Genomic DNA, 25,747 nt, shown 5'->3' on the forward strand with positions numbered 1-25,747 from the left:
TGGACCCCGAGTCACCTAGGTGGCGCTATTGCGGAGGTGAATACGTTTCAGCTACTAGCTCCCAAACCGTAGGTCCTACAGTCAAAAACTTTATATGTACATGATCCTTGGATAATTCTGCACGTCGTTTGTATTGGCCACGCCCATTTCCGCCTAACTAGATTTTTTGCTAGATCGCAAAAAACGCAAAACTTACTTTTAATCACCTATTCGTCATTTTTCGTTGAATCAACTTCAAACTTCGTACATGTGATCTATGGACTAAGGTAAGTTGTTGTGATGAAGAAAAATGCAGAAATATTGAAAATTGGGCTAATGACTCCATGTCAAAATCAGTGCGCTAGCTAGCACATGTGGTAATTGATGATATCTTCACCATTTCTCAAGATAAATTGATGAGACTCTAGACCCTTATGAAGTATGAGCGGTAAGCCCTATCTACCCCATTTTGTTTGGATTCACCAATAGGGGGCGCTAAAGAGTCAAAAAGTTTGTTTCAGCTAAACGGCTTGATGGATTTCCACAGAACTTGGCACATATGTTAATCATCGGACCCTTAAGCTATATTTTGAAAATGATTAAAAAGTGGGCGTGGCTTATAGGCTTTAAAAATTTTCGCCCTTTTACTCATGAAAAATACATATTCTATACAGAAAATTACAATTCATATCAGTCATAGTGACATCTACAATCACAGAAAATTTTTTGAATTTTGTCCAATAGGTGGCGCTGTGGTACCTCAAAAATATTTTTGGCATGTTTCTCCCCATTTCTTTCGTAAAAAAACAAATGATCTCGTCCAGTGTGTTCAATGAGTCAGTCAAATTTAGATGAGTATTTTAAAAAATGTTTTAAACTTATGCAAATTAGTAGAAATTTGCATAGTAAGTCCAACTTACTTTCGTTAACTCCTCCCGGCCGTCAAACTCAATCACATCACAACTTTCCCTGACAAGAGAGGAGGAGCGGCTGACCAAAAGATGTGAAGGGATTTTCAATAAATTGCTTATTTTTTTTAATATGATTTTTTTAAATAATTTTTTGGGAATGAAAAAGTTTTTTTAGCGTAACTTCAGAAGATTTTGAGATTTTTTAAAGCTGTTCATAACAGTCATACCTAAGGTCAATTCAAGTGTATGTTCTGGTTTTCAACTTGATTAAACAATAGGGGGCGCTATAACTGGGAAGAAATTATACTGCTGAACCGGCTAAATGGATCTGCAAGAAACTTAGTGGTTGTCATCACTATAGAGTCTTAAGACTACATTATCAATATGGTAATTATTGATCAAAGTGGGCGTGGTTTATGATCATTTAAAATTTCAAATTTGAAAAATTTCCTAAAAATCACTATTTGCATGTAAGAGGCTAAGATTTCCAGATTGTGTTAACTGGATAGGCTAGAGCTTATGTCACGAAAGCCGCAGCTCTACGAAGAGGTTTGCGCTTTATATTTACGAAAATACATTTTCAGGCTAGCAATTGTAGCGCAAATTCTGTTCTCACAATCTTCTTGTAATTTGCCACAAAGTTCCCTCTTAGGTGGTTTATGAAACTAAAAAAATGTCGTCTTGATTTGAGCTCCCCCTTGTGTTTAATTATAGGACATATTTTTGACTACAGCCACTAATGCAAATATTATTTTATTGTAAGAAAAGTTTGACAATTATGATCTTTTCAAAAATATGAGCACAATAGACACATCACAGAGTCAATCTGGGAATATTTTGAGATTTTTGTACAAAAGCATTGATTTTTAATGAATTTTTTACTTTTTGCCAATTTTTCTGTATAGTTGGACAACAACGTAATTACTTTTTGTTAGAAAGTTTTTTTTAGGTATACAGTAAATATAAGCCATTTGCAACATTCCACATGTACCTATGGTGATCTGAGATTTTTCTCCTAATTTTAGAAAGTAGCACTATTTTTTTATGAATATTTTAATTTTTGTTGTGACCTTTATAGTTATATTTCCCAATTTTTCTTCAAAAAAGCTTTGAGTCTACTGATTTAAAAACAACACCGTGTTATTCCGCATGTTAACACTGCCATGTGAGAATATTTTGGTAATTTTAGGATGATTTATGTATTTTTCATGATTTTTTAAAACATTTGGTCAGTAAGTCACAAAATGAAACTCGTAGTTTTTGTTGAAAATCTTTTAAATCTAAAGACATTATCAAGTATTTATGTTATTTGTAATATTCTGTTGATGTATAGATTATTGTTTGATAATCTCACTCATTAAATCTTCACGTTCTTTTATAAGGAAACAGTGGAATTCCATTGTAATCACCATTGAGAAGTCAGCCATGCCTCTGAAAGATATGTGTAAAGGCTTTGCAGGTTTAATGACGTATCCTGAGTGTTACTTTCATTGCGCCGGTTGAAGTGAGCTGACGGGACGCCGGCGGGAGAACGTGTGTTTGGGGCGGGACCGCGTGAGGACTGGCGAAGTTGAGGGCGGGGCGGGTGGGCGACTGGCGCTGGGGGCTTGGAACCCGTTGATAACTGCTTGCAGTTCTAGTTTATCTTGTATTTTATATTTGTGGATATTAATGGTTAGGGGGAAGTTTCTCTTAAAGAGGTCCTTCACTCATATTTTAATACATTTGCAGTGGTCTGTAGTGGGAATGAATGCCCTATAAGTTGTACTCTGGGAAGTAAAGCTCTGGTGTGCCTGTTTCAGCATAGAGAAGAAAATATATTCAGACGACAGGATTTGGAGACTTGTTTCCTGATATTGGATGTTGTGCCTCGTACTGGCGAAAATCAACACGACTCTACCACTCACTCCGTTTGCTTTGCAATGCTGATGTTTTATCTCCACAAATAACGCAAGCCAGGAGGAGTTCTGCTGTGTGGTGTGGTTGCTAATGATAACAGTTAGCTTCTACTAGCCAAGATGTTATCTGATGTTTCCTGGACGCTAAACCGACAACAGCCTTCCTCATCGGGAGTGAAGATGGGTGAGTCCATGAATATTAAGTGACAGTGTGACGTAGATCTGTCAGGATTTTCTAATCCTAGAGTTTCACCGTTTTAGTTTCTATCAGAATCTAATGCAGGAAATAGGTGTAGGAGACTGTTTTCATGTTCAGCCTGCAGAGTGACAGATAATTTTCAAAAATAATAGGTAAAAAAACATGTTTCTCAGTGAAAGATCTCATTAATAAGTTATGAGATGTGAAATTGTTTGCATCCCAGCCCCCACGCGGCTCTGGTGTTCCCTTTGTGAGTCTTAACTGAGGGGACAGGCAGCTGTTGGTAATTGAGACTCAATGTAAATTTCTATGAACTAATCTTCCTCTCCAGCCACTGTCAGCCACACTAAAGCCTAATGTTAATGAGGGGTGTGTTTTGATGTTTTAAATGTTCTTGCTCCCTTGTCTTAATGGGGTGTTCGTTTAGGTGCGTTAGTATAAAGAAGAGTGAATACATTCGCAGATGCTGACTTGTGCGGACTGAGAACACCAGCTGGTATTTTTGCAAACTGTTTCCATATCTGTGATTTTTAATTGTGGTGGTCGTTTCAAATGATTCAAATAGTTGAATTACAAAAATTCAAAATAGGATATTTTGTTGTCAAATTTACAAATTACTCGATAAATCATTTCAGCCCTGGAACCTTTAAGCACAGTTTATATAATGTTCCTTCACCTAAGCCAGTTTTTTTAAAATTACCCTCATCAGTAAAGACAAGGTCTGTGGAATACAATAGTCTGCTGTAGACTGGATCCGTAGTCAGCTGCCAGAACCGGAAGTGAGCGGCTATGAAAATTGACTTTCAGATTTTTTTCGTGCCCTCATCTCAGCGTGTGTCCTGTTTATTAGCAACCACAACAGGGCTAAGCAGAAGCAAGTGGCAATGAAGCTGTAAATTTTACCGAGCATTTTTCCTTACTTTTTCGTGAGGAGCGAGCAGCTTCACCATATGTGACCTGGGCAGGCAGAGGGATAACCATACCTTGGTAAATTAAGTCCACAAGCTGTCAGGAGTTAACTTTAGCTATTTGCATGAATAATTTCAGCGACTGAATGACTGGTGGTCAAATTACTATATTATATCAACTTGTGCATAATAGATCCACACTAGATATTTTTGAAATATGTTCTGCCTGGGATATGCAAATGTACACATCAGACCACAAATTCCAAAATAATTTAATCATTTTGTGTCTGTGGATGTCTAGCTAGTCTCTAGATCAGTTTTCCTTAAAGCACACGTTTGTGAGCGATATGTTTGGTCCTCAACTGTCCCTCTGTGATGAACGATGTTCTGTTCTGCCTAATACATCATTAACTCGTGCCCTGACCCATTTTCTCTCACCGTAGGCTCACACGTTCACACACACAGTCATGTTCCTTCCTGTTTATCATAATGTGATCACATTAATGCTGCCAGAGTCTGTTTAAATCCAGCTAGCAGTCTCTTTGACCCGAAGGTCCTTCAGACATCCGTTTTATTACAGATAATGCCGCTTAAACGGAACTTATGAGTCAAACGCTGCTGCAGGTAAAATAAATGAGCTGCTGTGACACGACTAGTGTTGGTTTTCTGGGTTTTTAACATCTGAGTGATCATGACTTTCTGTGTTGGTTTTAAAACTGTGCGTATATGTGTGTTTGCGTGTGTGCTGCGTGCATGCATGTGTGTGTGCATGTGCATACTCATGTCTGTGTGGGTGCGTATATGTGTGTGTGCTGCGTGTGTGCATGTGGTAGTTTGTGAACACATGGAACATTTTGACAAGCCATTCTATTAAGGTATAAACTGAGCATTCATCATTTCATCATGACTCGTTTTCAACACAAGTCAAATAATGACCTCTGCTAGAATATTTCACTACATATTTGCAAAATTTATTTATTTTTATTTTTTGTGATAACAAAAAACTAAAGGCTGAAATAGATGCAGTAAAAATGCACCTTAAGAGTTAAATCAAGTTGCATTAAGATGTGCTCAAAATCCAAAAATACCTGTCTGTTCTCTAACACGTGTAAGTACTGACAGTCTTGGAGAGTAACAGAATATACCCCTTTTACACATTTACAATACAAATTATGAGTAACTGTATCCCCTTACAAAAACTATTTTTTATACATATTATTTAGATCACAATTATGTTTGTAATACCTTTGGAATACTTGTGTGTTTTCGTAGCCTGGCAAACCATCCCATTTATGTGAGTACATAGACTGGCCATGGCCCATTGACTTTCTCAGTCGTAGGTCAGGATTTACTGTTGTCTCTGCATGCTATTGGACAACAAACAATATGATGTAGCGATAAATATAGATTTATATCTATATGTATCAAATGTGGTGTAGATTTAGCTTGATTAGTCATTTTTAATCTTATATTAATTAATCGGGACACCACCAAGTCTTTGTTATTGTGAACTTGGAACACTTTAATTGATATTCAGATTTGTTCAATGTAATCAGTCACAAATTTAATGTCACAACTTAACCTAAAGGATGAATTCTTGCCAGAATGCGCTGACTGTTCTCGAGATTGCTAGACATGATCAGGCGTTATTTACGTTTTGTGAGTTTATTACAAACATCAGTTAATACGTTGACAAAAGGATCAAACACATCTCATAGTTTCATGCATGGAATTAAGGAAATGGTTAAACCCAAAGCTTTATAGCAGTGATTTGAAATAACTGATGTGTAATAAAGTGGAGTTTTGGTGACACACTAGATTATAGTAAAATGGATTACATTTACGTTTGTAATACCATTGGAATACTTGAGTGATTTCCTAGCCTGCCAAACCATCCTATTTATGTGAGTATATAGACTGGTCGTGGCCCATTGACCCCTAAAAGGGGAACAGTGTGAGTGTGTGTGTGTGTGTGTGTGTGTGTGTGTGTGTGTGTGTGTGTGTGTGTGTGTGTGTGTGTGTGTGTGTGTGTGTGTTCATATGGGTATAGAAATGTAGGAGTTGGTGACAGCAGGAACAAGAAGGGTAAATCTTGAGAGCTAACGTGAATTTGGATAGAAATAGAACACACCATAAAAGTTCAAGTCTGAATTCACTAATCGGGCTTAGCAGAAAAGTCAGTCAGATGAAAATGATTCACAGACCTTTCTCCTGGTCGCCAGAGGGTGGCCAAAGGGCTGAGACAGCCTTGGAGTCCTCGCTCATGTGAAGAGGCTTCTGGGACAGTAGGATCCTGGCCCCAGAGTCGGTCATTGGCCATCTGTGTAGGTGAGGATAATGCGTTCCTCTACGGTGGCTTGACTTTAAGTTCCTTCACTTCAGCTGCCCCGAAACATGGAATTCAGATTGCGGGTCCAAATTATTCAAAACGAAGTCGAATCAGAAAAACTGCTCCAAATTAGTTTTAACTCTTTATGTGAAAACTCGACCGGACCAAGCCAACTTCCGGTTTTACGTAGAAGGTTAAAACAAAACAACGGAGTTGCCCCTGAGTTTTACCATAACTTTTGAGAGTTAATGACTTAACAGCTTTGAGAGCCACGTCGCTGCTAGGCGAGATGGAAAAGCCAAGCAGAGAGATTCTTACGGAGTCTTTGTTCTGCCGACACAAGGTTTTGACTGTGGCCATTATAACCTTTCTTGGTTACACCCACATGTATTTCACTCATTAACCACTGGATGGCACCATGGCTCTTTCAAATACACGCTACCATTTCCAACAATGAAAGGTCCATAATGACAAGTTACCAAAGTTATCCATATAAGGCTGCAAAAAGTATTACTTTACACAGAATTGAACTAAATTTGTGTCTTAAGCGTGACTGTATTACTGTTAGTATGAATTTTAACTGGTGAAAAAAATGGCAGATGTTTAACATGAAAGAGGAACACAAACAAGCATTTAGGTTTGCAACTGATAAGCATTTAAACATTTACCTAAAACACCTTCTTTGATTGTAGATAAACAGAAATTCAAGGCTTATAAAGACTCAAGTCGTGAAGCTCCCACTGGGACCTAAAGAGAAGTTTTAAAACTACCTCCATCTTGAGAAAAAGGTCAGTCTTAATGGGTTGATGTAAAACAGACCAGTTTCTGATATCGTCCTGCTTCTCCAACTGGTACAGAAGAGAAAAACAAGTCACTTGGTAAAATGTATGTCCCTGGGGGAAGGTAGGAGTTAGCCAGTTTCAAATCCCCCCCTTGTTTGCTGCTGAGTGTGAAAGAAAGAAACTTTGTATGAAATTGGTATTGTTCTTCATCGTGTGAGCCCGACGAAAGTTAATCTGAGAATAATGTGGATTTCCGCTACAATGTACTCACGCTACCCACTCATTTTTGATTGAGGGGGTTCAAAGCACCATGCAGTCGGCTGACCTCAGTGAGCGTGTCGGCAGTACGTATGGCTTTAGTATGTCAGCCATATTTGTTGGTGCAAGGCTATTTAGTGCTTTAAAAACTAAAAGCAGGATTTTAAACCAAATCCTGAAGAGGGAGCCAGTGCAGGGGTGCAAGAATTGGGGTGACATGACTCAGCCGGTTTGTATTTGTCAGGGATCTCGACGCAATGCCCTCTCTTGCCCCAGCTTAGACCCAGCCTCGTTTGACTATATACTGATCAGTATTTTGTTTTCTCAATGTCTGACTGGTCAGTGATATTGTCAGTGACAGTCAAGTCTGTCTGCAGGATATTGTTGTCCTGAGCCTCTGCATTAATATTACTTTTAACAGCAAATTAGATTAAAAAAAGTCAACATTAAGGAGTGTCTGTGTGACACACTTACTTTACTTGCCTAAACAAATTAAACTTGGGAGTAGGACTGTATTTGTGTCCAGATGTTTGTGCATTGTAGTGGTACTGTTTTGGAATAAAAGCTGTACTTTTCACAATTGTTTTTATTTTTCTCCTGTACTTTAGAAAGTTTCAGTCTTTTTATTTATTTATTTATTTATTTATTACAACTCTTTTGCCATCCTCTGTTCCATTCAACAGTGCACCTATATTCTACTCTTCCATTTACAGTTTTTCTTCTCTGGAAGGGTTATATGTAGTCTTCAGAAACAACACTGCCCCTAGAGGTCATCTAGGGCACACACACACACACACACACACACACACACACACACACACACACACACACACACACACACACACACACACACACACACACACACACACACACACACACACACACACACACACACACACATTTCTTTTCTAGTCTCGACTGGACAGACTTCTGACCTGAACCTGGTGAAACACCTCTCAGCTCATTAATGACTTACTGGAGGAACAACCACAAATTCCAACAAATGTTCTGCAAGTTTCTTTAATAATTTAGGGATTTCCCAAGTTGGTCCCAATGAGTGGGTGGGTGACAGTGGGTGAACATAGTCTTGGTGTAAAATCAGGCTAGCAGTTACAATAGTAAGTAGATGGAAAAAAGTGCTGTTTGCATGCAGATCTGAAGGTGTAATGGTACTTTTTATTTGGAAAATGCTGTGTGTTTATTTGTATAACTGAAACAGTTGGAATTTCAGAACCTGGGGATAGCTTTGCTTTACTATATGGATCATGGTCTTTCAGAACCACAATTTTTTTTTATTCTCTGCCTCCATCCTCATTAAAACAGCAGAAACCATATGGCTGTGAGCCTGTGTCCACTTCGTGTTCCTGCGTCCATGGAGCTTTGACGGGTTGGAAACTAAAGCCAGGGATTGTCCACCATAATGAAGTCAGGCTCTGCAGCAATATTAGTTTTACAGGCTGCTCTTTTCTTATTAACAGATATGCTGTCGGGCAGCGGACCAGCACTGAGGTGAGATTCTGCTGGTGCAGGGTATTATGGGTAATGGTGCTACAGATCCTTGGAGATAGATAGTTTAATTAGGCATGATAGAAATTAAGACTCCATCGTCCTGGAGAGAAAAATGAGCTGTGAGGGTTCAGAGGGAGTGCTGGCTGAGTGGTTCTGTTGGGATGGAAAGATTTGAGTCCAAATGTACAAAAACAGATGTAACAACAAATATACTAGACCAAATATTGGTCTGTGAAATGATGAACATCACTTATAGCAGCAGTGGTCTTCAAAAACAAAGGAATTCATCACGAATCTAAAGAAACTCAATTAGAAGTCACAGTTTTTACATACTCTTATGAAGCTCTGGTCTCCGTAAGAGCATGGACAGAATTTGTTCAATGAACAAAATAAGGGAAATTTGTGAATAATAAAGAAGGCAAATCAAAGGGTAAACTATGGGAGTTTCCCAGCCAAAATGAGAGATTCGAGGTGTGGTGTAAACATGGATTGCTGTAATGTGTTACTTCTTCTGGCAAGAAACGTGACTTTGCAAGACTTCAGATCACCGGTCCGGAGAGGCTCAAGTTGCAAATGCAGTATTGTCCCCACAAGGAGAGGAGGGGGCTGACAGATAATTCATTCACCCTGTAAAAAGTATTTTTTAGCCCCTGCTGCTTTAAAAAAATGATCTAAATAAAAAATCATATCACACTTTTGTTTTTGAAAATCACATTCACGCTTTTCTCACAATTTTTCTCTTTAAAAAACACATGTTGAAGCCCTTATATTGTAACTGGTCTAAACTTTATATTTTAATTAGAAAAAAAGGAAGATACTTTAAAAAAAGGTGTTAGTACTGTTCCAACTAGGCTCATCCATCTAAAAGCAGCACCTCTTGCTGGAAATTGGAAGTGACGATGCTGAAGTAAAACATTCCTGACTGCTCAGAAAAAACACAAATTTGCAGCAGCAGCACAAAGCTCCAGATTCTGAATCCGAATTTACGTTTATGTTAAATGCTGAAGATGCACAGCTATACAGTTTTGAGCCAGCAGCAAGAGTTGATGGGAACAGGCCAAACAGGGATAATTTAAATGGTGAAAGAAGAGCTGCTGAAGCGTGGGAGCTTCAAATGTACACAGACTTGGAAACACTAACTGGTAAGAGCATTTTCTATTTGAGTATATTTAGACAGAAACTTGTCCCCTGACTTAATACATCAAACACGTTTCCATGAAAATATTTTTTTCTCTAATTTATGAGTTTCTAAGGTGATTAATCATAATCTCTGATATTTCTGACTCTGAGTACACCGCTATGTTGGCTTCCTGTTTACTAAATGTGAGGACGGCATTGGTTTAAAACGATCATGTGAGAGCCGCTTAATTACTTTCTCGTATGCTCAAAACAAAGTAGTCCCACATACAAACATTAATCAGAATAAAAGCAGGTCTACTTATTTTCTTTTTGAAGATGCAGCACTGTACAATATAAAAAGAACAAAACAGAGGGAAATAATAATAAAATAACTAAGATATCCTACAAATCAGCGTTTATTAATCTTTTGTTCTACCTCCTACTTTAAGCCACATGGTCAAAAGGGACTGGGAAGAAGTTCCTACTTATAAACTCCCACCCCTTTTTCATGGATAATAGCCAGTCTTTAATGTTGCAACATATTCCTTATTTAACTCTAAATGCAATTCCATTATTTATTTGTAACTCACAGCCAAATGCTGATCAAACTTTATATGATAATATTATTGTAACATCACGAAATGGCCTGATTTTGAGATTCCACAGGTCAAGATCTACAGCCAGGTCAACTTAACCTGGCTATGACACAACCTACAATATTTTTCCCTCACAGGACACTGGAAGTATGCACATAGTCCCTTTAAATCAGAGCCTGCTTCCTCACACCAGCTGGAATCAGAGCCTGACAGAGATAATAAAAGATAAACAATAGCATTCTCTCCTCCAAGGTCCATCACAGAGAAACTCTTTAAAATAAACTCCTTTATTCCCAGAAGAAAGAAGATTTTATAATTATAAAACAACAAAATGTTCATTGATATGTGCTTAATGATATATGCTTAACATGTTTACTGGATGAGGTCATCACCATTTGCACTCATACAAAGACAGAGTAAAGTCAAGTTAACACATGTTTATGTTTATTTATTTGGCAGACACTTTTATCCAAAGTGACTTAAAATTTTAAAACCTATAGGGCATGTTGTGATCTGTGGGGGAAACTGGAGTACCCGGAGGAAACCCATGCATGCATGGGGAGAACACGCAACTCCATGCAGAAAGGCCGCAGCCGAGTTTCAAACCTGCAGCCTTCGTGCTGAGAGGCAACAGTGCTAACAACTGCACCACCATGCACGCATGACACATAGTTAACCTATTGCCCAGATTCATAGTCTCCACATCAAAGAGGGTGTGTCTCTGAGATGCTTGGTAATATCTTCAAACTTGTCAACTTTTGGTTGGCTAACAAATTCATAACATCAATCCATTAAAACTAGTCCCTCTGGTTTTTCCCTCAGTCCGAACAGTTCAACAGTTCGAGGGTTCTAGAGAAAAGCTTCAGACCGGCCATCTGAGTGAAAGCCTCTTTAACCATCAAATATTTTGACATATTATCAAAACTTTAAACCTTTTTCGCACCTGCAAAGCTGAGAACAAGAAGATAGTACCTGCAGTACAAAGCTAATGCAAACTCCTTTAGAGTTGTTTTTAAGATGCTCGGTTTCATCTATCGTTGTGACCCGGAGACATCTCAGGACTGATTTGGTAGCATCGAGGTTTCTCTACGAACCACGTGCAGTGGGGTCGTCGGCTCCTTGACATCTCGGATCCAAACAGAGGTCTCCAGAACGGGTGAGGTAGAACACAGCGAGATAGCGTCGGCATGTGGTTTTGATAATAACAAATTTATAGCTTATTTGCAAACCAAATTCTTTTATGTCCAGAACTCAGATCTCTGAGAAATGGAGATTCTGGCTCCATTACAATATATTCACACATAAGTCCCAGACACAACCCTTTAGTTCGCATCCACTCACACTAAACAATAGTTTAAACATTTTGTCAAGTCTTAATTGTTTGTAAAATATATTCTTAAATTTTATTAACCTGTCTGTTTCTTGAATCAAAACGAAGTGTGTATGATCCCTTAATGAATAAAAGAATCCTAGAATCTTCTGACTAAAACAAATAAAGACCAGGCAAGGTGATTCTATGTTTAAACATAGTATTACAGCTTATTGGTCTCAAGTAGTGTTAATAAATAGCTCTTAAAGCAATTTACTTAACCCAACATACTATTTATTCAACATTACATTATTATGTCCATAAACCAAAGTATATTACAATTCACACGTTCTTTTCATCTCTATACCTCCTGATAATTGTTTCTTTTTGAATTGCTTTGTGTTTGGACATTGTTTCAACTTCACATTCAAACTGTTCCATAGCTTCACCCAACACACAGAAACACAAAATCTTTTTCTATAAGTCTGTGCCTTATTAATTTTAAAGCGACATAACCCTCTTAAATGATAACCACCTTTCCTTATAGTAAACATGTTTTGAATATATCCTGGTAGTTGATTATTTTTAGCTCTAAACAAAAGATGTAATGTTTGATATTGCACGAGTTCCACAAACTTTAATATTATGAGTTGTAAAAATAATGAATGTGTCTGGATCCCTGCAACCTGCTTTGTGAATGATTCTAATGACCTTTTTCTGAGGAATAACAAGAAAAGTTAATGTAGTTTTGTAGTTATTACGCCAAATCTCTGCACAGAAACTTAAATGTGGTAAATCCAGTGAACAGTAAAGAATGTGGACTGATGGATTATCTAATACCTGCTAAGCTTTATTTAATACTTCTTGATACTTTAGAATGAATGTGTGTACTATGAGTTTTCTAATTAAGTACATGGGAGGTGTCTTAGCCTGGTCTTGGTCAAAAAATTATCCGAATACAGCGCAGTATTTTCAAAAAGAAGGCGGATCAGGAGCCAGCAACAGCTACTTCTTGGGCAGATTTCCAGTTTAAATGTACAGTGTTTCCCCTACATAGGCAGATGTGGCGCTGGACCACGGCTGAAATTCCAGCCCCACGCCTACAAAGTCCGCACACACACACAGACGCACGGAAGGGAAGCGATCCACGCACAACAACATTGTTGGTTGGTTATAGGGCTGCAACAACAAATTGATAAAAACGATAAAATTCGATGATGCTTTTCGTTATAGATTCATTATGTTGTGGAACTTTTTTTCGTTTTGTGCAACTTTTATGTAACAGTCAATGCGCACAGCTCTTCTGATGCGGCAGCAGAGCAGACCGAGGCAGATCAAAACGAGAGACACATATATGTCGTGCGCGTAATTATTGTGTAAGGAAGATGCCTTTTACTAGCACACACTGTGCTAATCTAGGTGCTGTGGAGGAAAACAGAGAAACCAGCAAAGACACAGAGGCAGAAACACTCCAAAGTTTGCTATCAAAAGTGTAACTACAAGCAGATTAGCTAATGCTAGAGGGTAGCTGGCTCACGATCAAGCAGGTTCTGAAAAAGCATGATGGTTATGAAACTAAGATTATTTAAACTCTACAATTGGAAGAAAATTCCCATCATCATTCTGTTCCTTAACCTGTCTGCAGCGCTACGGAGAAGATCTGGCGCCGCTGCAGACAGGCAAGGCTGGAGTAACCGTATGGGCAACTGGGCAATTGCCCAGGGGCCCACGGATTCTAAAGGGTCCACGCCCAGGGCAGCAAGGGCACGAGCAAAATAGATATGTTGTTTTGACTAGGATGAGTCTTAATAGTACAAACATAAATTGTCAAAGAAATGTTGTCAAATTTTCCATGAAATATTTCTTAACTCTTAATTTCAGATGGAAAAGAGGGAACTAGACAACACCAGTTTAATACATATTATTGAGCCTTTTATAATTTTGCTTTTTTTTTCATACTTTTAGCAGCAGACCACAGTCTTGTTTCACTTGAAACGTAGTCAAATAGAATATTTGATTACTCGACAGACGACTTTATAGAATATTTGAACACTAAAATATTCTATAGCTAAAATTACAACTTTTTATCTTCTATATGACCCCAACCAGCTCTCTATAGTGCTAAGCATTGTTCTTCTGTACAGTTCCAATCGTAAGTGTCGGCACCCCTAAAAACCACTTTATTCATCTGTACTTACTTCCCGCTTGGACTGGATGCATGTCTGTTTCATGAAGTGATTGGTACTGCTGTTAGAGAACACGACTATATATATGCATGCACATGTTATGTATGACATATGTGAAGAGCATTTTAAGTTTTATGGCAATAATGCTCCAGAAAAACATGTTTTACCCTACCTATTAACTAGTTTGTGTTGGTGTGTTTTAGACCCAAAGTTAAATAAATATGTATTTGATTGTCATCCTAAATATACTTTATGTTATGAAATTAATCTGTAGCCCATGGAAGGTCGATTGTGATAAAAGTAATACTATTTATAATAATATAACCAATACTATTGATACTTTTCTCTAATTAATAGCTCAACTCTGCCTCCTGTGTATATGAATGTGCATCTACAGTCTTTAAATGCCAATCAAGAGCTGTAAAAAATAGGTTGTTGTTCCAAAACAAAGTCTCCTGATGACCAGCATTTATCTGAAGATATTATATAATTTAGTGCTCTGGGTATCACTTGACCTTTATTTGATGATTACAGAGTTCTTGATTGGCTATCACTGGAAGAGGAGAAACAAATGCATCATATTTCCCAACTCAGTAATTGTGTTAAAAAACATGAATGTATATTTTGTGATTTCTGAACAAAGATACACTCAGTTTAAAACCCTGATGGGAAACTGTGCAAGTAAATATAAGTAAATACGGTTAAATTTCTTCCTTGTGAGGCGTGATTTCCTTCTGGCCCTACATTAATAATGAGTCACTTCCAAGCTGTCTGGGGGCCCTAATAAAATCTAAAGGGATGTTATTTAAGTCCATAACCCTGTTGCTGAAGATTAAAGGAGTTTATTTATGTAAACTCATTTAGAAGTGACATATTGACAAAGATTAGACTAATATGAAGTAGGAGGGACCAAGATGTTCGTCTTCCTCCTGCTCTAATGGTCGTTGTCTCCCTCCGTCTGCTCCGAGTCGCTCGGAGAGTGCCATTAGGATTCACAGGGAGTCGCTCCAGCTAAATATTGTGCAGGCTTCATTTAGCATAAATGAAAGCGTGACTCACTGTAAACTCATAGGGCTACTGAATCACGTCACGGCCCCAGTCATTTAATCTGAACAGCACCAGTTCTGCAACTGAAGTCTCCAGACCCATTAGCACCATCATGATAATTGGTACTGTGTGATTTCAGAGGCAGGCAGACAGGAACTGACTCTCTGAGACTCATTAAACAGCTGATTGTTGTTGACACATGAGCAGAAGTCATGGTCTTTCCTGGAGCTTTGATATAAGCAACTCAGACTGCATGATGGGAAAATGCTTTTCTTTCTTCAAGCTGTGGTGAATACTTGGTCAGTCAACATGACAAGATCTTGAGGTTTAGTTTTTGTTCAGCTGAAACAGTCAAGGGTTGTTTGCCATTGCACTCGTATTTTCTAACAGCCACCTGTTCTAATCATCTTTAGTTGGCGAAAATATTTAGTAATTTAATAAATGATTACACACTAATTATTTTGGTGTAAGTTCATAAGTTCCACTTCCTCGGAGGCCATGTTTGTCTCATTATCTTTTAGACAATTTGATTTTTGTTGATGGGATTTTTTAGCGTTGTAATCACTTTTTGAACCTGCCAGATGCTGACAAAGGCCTCTCCTGTAATAAAGATGAATTTGTTGCAGTAAAACAGATGAATGTTGATGATCTCCTCAGCAGAAACTCTGTCCTAGGTCTGTTCTCAGCTCAGAGACTTTCAGCCCGAGTTCAGCCAAGTTTTCTTAATCAAACATTAAGCAGCGGGGTCCCAGCAACCCACCAGCTGTTCTATTTTTCTTGAAGATGACCTGGCTTTGCTTCATGCTCCTCTGCCTCAGCAGAAATTACTTTTTTTTTCTTCCATCATTCTATATCTTCCCCCGGTGAGTGCTCAGCCACAACACTCCTGCTGCCCTTTGAAGCATTTCTTGACCTTTTAGTCAGGACAGATCTCCTCCTGATGAGAACATTAGGCTCTGATCAGAGATGAAAGGCCTCTAAAAGGTTTAAACTGCAGCTCTCAGTCTGAAGGCGGGAGCTTTGACGCTAGTAACTGAAAATGGCTCTTGTGTACAGAAAATCTGAACCTATAAATAATTGTGCTGAAAGGTCCACTTTATGTCAAACTCTTATTGTGTAGAATCAAATTATTTCGTTTTATCTGTGAGGGAGGTTTTAGAGGGTTTAATTCTGTTAAAGCAGGTAACAACAAAAATAAAAACATAAATGTCCTAAATGAAATTTTGGACAGTTTGAGAAGCCAAATCATCCTGCAGTCCCTGCAGGTAGATTGGTTCTGGATGACCGTCGGGTATACTGGGGCCTGGTTGCTTCAGGAACTGTAATGCTTCATTCCTCAGGCTTTAACCCCAGTCCAGGATTTTCAGAGTAAACTGGCTGACAGCTAAAACTTTGAATTTGAACTATAAAAATATGAGATTTGAAGGTCGAATTAAAAGTTGTCGCCTGTGGTTTGGTCCCATCCTGACTGTTTTTGTTCTTCTAACGTAGTTTGATGTTCAGATGAACCAGGAGCCGAGAGCTGTTTGCTGACTCAGTGCTCTGTGAGAGAGCACTGGTCTTATACACGATTTATAATGTACAGAGTCAAGGTCAGAGATGATACTGTTATTGTCTGAAAATGGAAAACTACAGAGTGCACTTTTACCAGCAACCTGATGAGTTAAACCGGCAGCACTTAGACGTTAGTGGGCAGGAGTTCTGCTATGGTCAGAGGGCAGCTTTTACCGGGCTGGTGCGCATCTGCTGGAATCGGGAAGTTAATCTCTGCATACGGTCTTCAGAATTGGATGAATTTAGTTGGTTCTAATCTGAGAAGCCCATTTTATAACCTCAGCCAGAGCCAACAGGTAATCTGTCCATGAAAAACAGTGAACTAACTTTTAGAACTAATTTCAGGTTATTTGATGCTGTTTTATTGCTCAAGTTGCATTTCTAACAAACTTTTTTTGTTTGTTTTCTGGTGTAAATACAGTTTGTTTAATGGAAATCTATCCATTAAGTTTCATCTACTTATCTGGGGTTGGGTCATGGGGGCAGAAGCCTAAAGGGGGCCCAGTCTTCCCTGTCCCCAGCCACTTTGTGCCATATCAAAAAAAGTCATTATTTTTATTTAAACATTTTTGAAGTGGAAGGGAAACAAAACATCATTTGTCAGTGTCACGTTGAGTGGAGTGGAGATGATGGAGCGTGTGTGGAAGAGCTGACCAGGAGGTAAAAATGCAGGCTTCAGAAAAATAAAAATGGTTTTAATGGTTGGATCGGAACGACAGGAACAAAACGTTGACTACAAACAACAATGACCTGACAAAGACTGGCACAAGGAGGGAGGTATAAATACACAGGGAAATCAGGAACACATGGGCAGGTTAACGAGGGGCAGGTGAGAACAATAAGGGCTAATCAGGGCAGGAGAGAGACACCGTCAGGAAGGCAGGGGCAGAACATGACAGTCAGTGGGTGGTATTCTTCAGTAACCTGAAAACAGAAGCTTTTCAGGAAGATGGACACTGATATTGGGATTTCTTGGGACTGTCTTTGTTTGTCATTCAGCTGAAGCTGCTGATGACTCATCAAACCAGGAAGTCAATCAGAACATTTATAGTTTGGGTTTCTAGCATGCTAGGTTTGGGTGTACATTTGGGTTTATCTATCTTATGTACAGGATGCAAACATTGAATAAAAGTTCAACATGGAGAAAAGTGACCTCAACACCATTCAGGGATCAGGGCTGTTCAATTATGAGCCTTTAGGGCCGATATCCAGCACGTTTTGGTTGTAACTTGCTTCAACACACCTGATTTCAATCAGCAGGTGATTAACAGGCTTATGCAGAGCCTGATGAGCCGCTGCACATGTGATTCAACCACTGAATGAAGTGTGTTGGACCAGAGAAACCAAGACTTGCTGCATACTGGCCCTTGAGGTCTGGGTTTGAATAGCCCCAATGTAGATGAATGATTCTGATGCTCAGCTCTGATAAACAAAACAGAAAGTTATGGCAGATTTTTTGCCTTTGGCATTGAAATCAGTTTACCTAAACACAACTTCTTTATGTGTAGCAATATCCTCTAATGGTATATTTCCTCTGTCTCTCCCTCTCACCTTATTCTCCCCTCAGCCTGTGAGCTGATGAACCAGGGCATCTTGGCCTTGGTCACCTCCACTGGTTGCGCCTCAGCAAGCGCTCTTCAGTCCCTGACCGACGCCATGCACATCCCTCACCTGTACATCCAGAGGAATGGTGATGGGTCTCCCAGGACTGCCTGCCAGTTCAATCCGAGTGTGGGGGGACAGCGCTACACATTGGCTGCTCGCCCACCTGTACGTCTTAACGAGGTCATGCTGACACTGGTGGAGGAGCTACGCTGGCAGAAGTTCATCGTCTTCTACGACATTGAGTATGGTAAGAGGATGATGTGGTTTCAGCAACTCTGATGAATCAAATAGTACCCTGTAACTTTTCACCACACTGAAGGATTTTTTTTTTTTTTTGCTTTTCTTTTGTTGGAAGTTTGGAAATCTTCTAACATCTTTATGAGGAGATGAGAAGTTAATTCCTAGAACCTTCATGTTGGTACAGATCTGTGGTTTACAGGTAAAACTCCAAAAATGACATATCGTCCAAAGTTCATTTAATCAACATAAAAGTGAAACTAACATATGAGATGGACGCATTCCCTTCAAAGCCAGATATTTCAGCCTTTATTTATTATAATTGTGATGATCCTTGAACCGTCACCTTATCGTGGTGGAGGAGTTTGAGTGCCCTAATGATCCTAGGAGCTATGATGTCTGGGGCACTTTGTGCCCCTGGTAGGGTCTCCCATGACAAATTGGTCTTAGGTGAAGGGTGAGACAAAGAACGTTTCAGATGATCTTTCATGAGTCGGAGTACCAGGCCAGGAGGGTTACCGGGGTCCCACCCTGGAGCCAGGCCTGGGGTTGGGGCCCGTGAGCGAGCGCCTGGTGGCCGGGCTTTCGCCCATGGGGCCCAGCCCGAACCGGATACATGGGCTCATCCAACTGTGGACCCACCACCCGCAGGAGGAACATGAAGGGTTCGGTAAAGTGTGGATCGGGTGGCAGACCAAGGCGGGAGCCTTGGCGGTCTGATCCCCAGACAACGAAACTGGTTTTTGGGACATGGAACGTCACCTCGTTGGCCGGGAAGAAGCAGGAGCTTGTGGCAGAGGTTGAGTGGTACCGGCTAGATGTAGTCGGACTCACCTTGACACATAGTGTTGGCTCTGGAACCCAAGTCCTTGAGAGGGGTTGGACACTCTCCTTTGCTGGAGTTGCTCCGGGTGAGAGGCGGAGGGCTGGGGCTGGCTTTTTTGTTAGCCCCAAAACTCTCTGCCTGTGTGTTGGGGTTTACCCCGGGGGACGAGAGGGTAGCTTCCCTGTGCCTTTGGGTTGGGGAAAGGGTCCTGACTGTTGTTTGTGCTTATGGGCCAAATATCAGTTCAGAGTACCCACCCTTTTTGGAGTCCCTGGGACAAGTGCTAGATAGTGCTCCATCAGGGGACTCCATTGTCCTGCTGGGGGACTTCAATGTTCACATGGGCAATGACAGCAGGACCTGGAGGGGTGTGATTGGGAGGAACAGCCCGCCTGATCTGAACTCGAGTGGTGTGTCGTTATTGGACTTCTGTGCAAGCCGCAGTTTGGCCATAACGAACACCATGTTCGAACATAAAGATGCCCATCGGTACACTTGGTACCAGGGCAGCCTAGGTCGCAGGTCGATGATAGACTTTGTAGTCGTATCATCTGACCTGCGGCCGTATGTTTTGGACACTCGAGTAAAGAGAGGAGCGGAGCTGTCAACTGATCACCACCTGGTGGTGAGTTGGATCAGATGGCAGGGGAAGATGCCGCATAGACCAGGCAGGCCCAAACGCATAGTGAGGGTTTGCTGGGAATGCCTGGCAGAAGAACCTGTCAAGACGGTCTTCAATTCCCACCTCCGGCAGAGCTTTGACCACGTCCCGAGACCAGTGGGGGACATTGACTCTGAGTGGACCTTGTTCCACTCTGCGATTGTTGAGGTGGCTTTTGCTAGCTGTGGTTGCAAGGTGGCCGGTGCCAGTCGTGGTGGCAACCCCCGTACCCGCTGTTGGACACCAGAGGTTTTGGGAGCCGTCAGGCTGAAGAAGGAGGCCTACAGGGCGTGGCTGGTCTGTGGGTCCCCGAAGGCAGCAGACAGGTACCGGATAGCCAAGCGGGGTGCAGCAGTGGCAGTTGCCGAGGCAAAATCTCGGGCATGGGAGGAGTTTGGTGAGGCCATGGAGAAAGACTATCGATCGGCTCCAAAGAGGTACTGGCAAACTGTCTGGCGCCTCAGGAGAGGAAGGCAGCAACTCGCTCACACTGTTTACAGTGGGGATGGGGAGCTGCTGACGTCAACTGGGGCTATAGTCGGATGGTGGAAGGAATGCTTTGAGGAGCTCCTCAATTCCACCTATGTGCATTCCGAGGAGGAACCAGAGCCGGGAGACCTGGGGATGGACTGTCCAATCTCGGGGGCAGAAGTTGCTGAGGTATTCAAACACCTACACAGCGGCGGAGCCCCGGGGGCGGATGAGATTCATCCTGGGTATCTCAAGGCTATGGATGTTGTAGGGCTGTCGTGGTTGACACGTCTTTGCAACATTGCGTGGCCATCGGGGGCAGTCCTGTGGAGTGGCAGATCGGGATGGTGGTCCCCATCTTTAAGAAGGGTGACCTGAGGGTGTGTTCAAATTACAGGGGGATCACACTCCTCAGCCTCCCTGGAAAGGTCTACTCCAAGGTACTGGAGAGGAGGGTCTGATCGATAGTTGAATCTCAGATTGAGGAGGAGCAATGTGGTTTTTGTCCTGGCCGTGGAACTGTGGACCAGCTCTATACCCTTGCAAGGGTGATGGAGGGGCATGGGAGTTTGCACAACCAATCCACATGTGTTTTGTGGATTTGGAGAAGGCTTATGACCGTGTCCCCAGGGGCACCCTGTGGGGGACGCTCCAGGAGTATGGGGTGGGCGGCTTTCTGTTAAGGGCCATTCAGTCCCTTTACCAGAGGAGTGTGAGTTTGGTCCGCATAGCCGGTAGTAAGTCGGACCTGCTCCCGGTGAGGGTTGGACTCCTCCAGGGCTGCCCTTTGTCACCGGTTCTGTTCATTACCTTTATGGACAGAATTTCTGGGCACAGCCGTGGTGTAGAGTATGTGGAGTTTGGAGGCAGGAAAATCTCGTCTCTGCTTTTTGCGGATGATGTGGTCCTCCTAGCTTCATCCAGCTCTGACCTTCAGCTCTTGCTGGGTAGGTTCGCAGCCGAGTGTGAAGCGGCTGGGATGAGGATCAGCACCTCCAAATCTGAGATCATGGTTCTCGACCGGAAAAGGGTGGCTTGCCAACTCCGGGTCGGGAGAGAGGTCCTACCTCAAGTGGAGGAGTTTAAGTATCTCGGGGTCTTGTTCACGAGTGAGGGTAGGAGGGATCGGGAGATCGACAGGCGGATTGGTTCAGCATCTGCAGTGATGCGGACCCTGAGCCGATCTGTTGTGGTGAAGAAGAAGCTAAGCCAGAAAGCCAGGCTCTCAATTTACCGGTCGATCTATGTCCCAATCCTCACCTATGGTCATGAGCTTTGGGTAATGACCGAAAGAACGAGATTGCGGATACAAGCGGCCGAAATGAGTTTCCTCTGTAGGGTGGCCGGGCTCAGCCTTAGAGATAGGGTGAGGAGCTTGGGCATTTGGGAGGGGCTCGGAGTAGAACCGCTGCTCCTCCTGATCGAAAGGAGTCAGTTGAGGTAGTTTGGGCATCTGGTCAGGATGCCTCCTGGAAGCCTCCCTGGGGAGGTGTTTCGGGCATGTCCTGCCGGCAGGAGGCCCCCGGGTCGACCCAGGACACGTTGGAGAGGTTTTATCTCCAATCTGGTCTGGGAACGCCTTGGGGTCCTGCCGGAGGAACTGGTAGAGGTGGCCAGTGTGAGGATGGTCTGGAGCTCCCTAGTTGGGATGCTGCCCCCACTACCCGGACCCAGATAAGCGGAGGAATACGAAGACGAGACGATGATTTTGGTTTACAGCTGATGAAAACCCCTCATTCCAAATCTCAGACAATTAGACTATTGTGAAAAGTTTTAATATTCTAGACTCAAAGTGTCACACACTAATCAGCTAATTAACCCAGAACGCCTGTTAAGGGTTCCTGAGCCTTTAGAAGGTCTCTCAGTCTAAGATGGATTACTGACATAAATGAACTTTTGCACCATATTCAAATTTTTTCTATTTCACCTGCATGCTTGTCTTGGGTTTGGATTAAATATTTTCGTACAGATGTTGTTTAAAACCTCTGGAAGAATATGTTTGTTTTTTTCTAGGTGAAGTTTTTCCCTCTGAAGCTCAGAAACCCTTTGAGTCAAAGCTACTCTGAAGCTCCTTTTTTTTTCCACAGGAGCCTTCTAGTGTTGGTCAGGGACTGGATTTCCTAAAGAGGTCACATCATACAAAGGCCTAATTTACTTAGATAAAGTCAAAGCTGCTGATTCCATGTGTTTGTGATCAGTGGCACACTATGATGTTCCCTTTTGTTCTCAGGTGTGAGGTGGCAGAAAGGATCACTGGATGATATAATTTCTTTTTATGATGCACCAGGTTTCATAAAATAAGATGAAGCTAATAAACGAATGCAGGTTTGCTCATAAAACCAGCTTTAATTTGGGGTTTGGCAACAGAACATTTAGTCTGTTTGCACCCTCGTCACTTTTTCAGTATTAATTTAATCCTAAAGTTGCAGCCCTGGTTATTTTCAGTAGTTTTATATCTGTAGTGTTTCTCTGCAGCCTCTCCAGGTGATTCTCTTCCAGCTTTGGTTTGTTGTTTCCTGATGTAAATTCACCGAGAGAACTCATAACATTAACTTAAAAGCATTAAGAGAAACCTTGAGTGGCTGAATGAGTTTCACTGTTCTCAGGCTTACAGATGTTTGTGGATCTGATGGACTCTCCTGTGAGCTGTGTTTGTCTGGAATAGCTCACTTTGATTGTATCTTAATGAAATCACATTAGCCTCCATGGGCTTTTGAGAGGAATCGATACAGGATGGTGGCAATTACAATACTAGGATACGGACCGATGCAGGCATTTAGCCTTTCAGATCCTCAGATCCAAGCCCTGGGGCCTCATTTATCAAGCTTGCTTACGCACAAAATGGGGTCGGAAAACTTTGGGATTTATGAAAGAAAACCTAGCAGAAAAATGTGCGCAACTTTAAGTTGACTAAGGACCTGGCTTACGCACATTTTGGACATGGAGAGCACCTGCAGTGCTGCTGCTGAGAAGGATAAAATTATGAAATCCTGCAGCATTATCACTTGTACTGCTTCATTTTCGCACAGAACAAGACCCCCCACACGCACACACACATGCTCGCACACTTACACACATGTGCGTGCTCACACACACACACACAGCCTGAAGCGCAGAATATGGATGGGGGACAGATTGAGACAGAATATCATGTGTCTGTGACAGTGTGTGTCCTGTCACTGTGACCTGATTGATGGCTATTTGTACAGGGGAGATCTTCGTTTGGCTGACAGATCTCCTTTTGGCTGACTGGTTAGCGTGCGTGAGTTTCATCCGGGAGTCTGGGGATTGAATCCCGATTGGACCTTTTTTTTTAATATCCGCCACAAATCTCTCTGAAGAATTCACAACATTGACGACTTAAGCAACGCTGTGCCACTCCGTGGATTTTCTCTTATTTGTTTTGCAAAAGCGCTTCCTTTCATTTCTGCACCTCACCCACAGGTACCTCAATTTCTGCTTCTGTGAAATTATGCTTCCTTAATATGCCTTGATCTACGGTTGCCATGTCATTGGCGGAGCGCTGCAACAGCTGGCTTATGTATATGCATGAGATCCACAAGGCCCTTTGCATTGACTATTTATGGCAGTAAGTGGGCGTGGTGAGGGCGGGATGTGACTAAAATTCAGCTGAGAAACATTCTTGTTAGTCTCCGATTTATGAAGCGGAGATTGCGTGCAGCTGTGCGTACTCCATGTTTGATAGATCACAAACCTACTTGGCGTAAGTGCTTTTTATTTTTTGCTGAGCTTAAGTACGGTTTTAGTAAGGATTCTACGCAATGTTTGATTAATGAGACCCCTGCTCTGGGACTTAAAGACCTTCAAGATAATTATTTAATAATAAATGAGAAAACATGAAAGTTTAAGTAAAAAGTAACTAACCAAACCACAAATTTATGAAAAATTATACAGGATTAACAGTGTATGATTTTTTTAGTTAATTTTTAACTTAGGTTTTTTTTGACATGTTTTACATTGGGAATGGACTGTCAGTAAAATGCAGATTATTTATTTTTCTGTTGGCTAGATGTTTAACACTTTGTTTAGTTTGTGAAGACTGTCTAATTTAGTGTGGTTTAAGGCACAAATTTACAACAACATGACTATGTTTGGACATTGTAAATTCATTAACTTGCACATATTTAGATATTTAAGCACACTGAATTACCTCTGTGTATGAAATGTTCCATATAAATAAAGCTGCCTTGCCTTGCCATTTACAAAGATGAATCTCCAGGAATGAACAAAAAAAAATCCTCGAGATTAAAGTTAAAGTGTGTAGTTTCCTGGCACTAGGGGCCAGTACATACCTACATTTCAGGGTAGTTTTACACCATATCGCCGTGACTGTTGCTAGTTTAAAAAAAATCACGGTAAGTGGAGCATAAAGCATGATGCAACCTCGGTGTGACTCGTCAGACTTTCATGGTCCTTCAGTTTAATTCATCAAGAGAACGCAATTCTGACTGTAGTTTTCTAGTGCTGCAGTTTCTGGATCTGCTCTGAGTCCTGCACCTGCCGAAGACATCAAACTACGACGTCACTCGGCCAAAATATTTTGCATCTATTTTTTTATTCTGTTCTTTCTGATCGGTTTTAGAAAGAGTTAATCAGTTTTGTTTTTAAATTAATGTTTTTTGCACCTTAATGTTTTCTTTATAACTGTAATTTGGTAATAAAACACCATATTGTCTTTGTTTTTTAAAAGAATCTGAAACCACATACAATCAACATCAGACATTAGACTCGATTTTTAAGGTTATATGTTACAAAGCCGCCAGTATTTTTCAATGACTGGACACCATTTTTTTCATTTTCAACAGCAATTTGACGGATATTTCCAGAGATTAAAGGTAAAATACACATAATTACTTTAAAGAAATCTAGAATTTCTTTGAGGTGGAAAAGACAACACAAAAGGCTTACATTTAAAAATCAAACTATTGATGAGAAAAGTTAACTTTTTTTCATATATTGTTCCGCTGTGAGGTCGATGACTTTATAAAACAAGCTGCTGATGTGTCAGGAGCTTAGATATCCACCATTGGTTAATTTTCTCTGATGCTGCAGTGATTTGGTCACGTTACATTTTCCTTCTCTGTTTAATTCTGCACAGAGAAAGGGTCTGAGAACTCTCCTATTCAAATAACCCCACCCCGTGAGAATTCTAACCGAGCCAATCAGCGCTGAGTAGCATACGATACACACCATAACGCTGAGTTTGTCGAACATGGTGACTGAAGTGGAGTTTGCTTTCCTCTGGTCTAAATGACTTGGAAATGTCTTTAAAACAACAAGTAGAAGCGCTAAAAGCCTTTCTTCTAAAGAAAGATGTTTGCGCTGTCACCAGACGCCATTTT

At 41.1% G+C, this 25,747-nt stretch overlaps 1 protein-coding gene across 4 annotated transcripts in view; it reads left to right on the top strand.

Annotated features, from left to right (window-relative positions):
- Positions 1 to 25,747, top strand: part of grid1b (glutamate receptor, ionotropic, delta 1b) — a 716,034-nt gene that overhangs the window by 429,953 nt on the left and 260,334 nt on the right. For all 4 annotated transcript variants that reach the window (XM_070545805.1, XM_070545804.1, XM_070545806.1 and 1 more), the window contains one exon: positions 18,152 to 18,436. In XM_070545805.1, the coding sequence (XP_070401906.1) occupies positions 18,152 to 18,436 (285 nt within the window). The remainder of the gene's footprint in view (positions 1 to 18,151; positions 18,437 to 25,747) is intronic.

This window comes from Nothobranchius furzeri, chromosome 16 (genome assembly GCF_043380555.1).
Source record: "Nothobranchius furzeri strain GRZ-AD chromosome 16, NfurGRZ-RIMD1, whole genome shotgun sequence".
NCBI classification, from domain to species: Eukaryota; Metazoa; Chordata; class Actinopteri; order Cyprinodontiformes; family Nothobranchiidae; genus Nothobranchius; species Nothobranchius furzeri.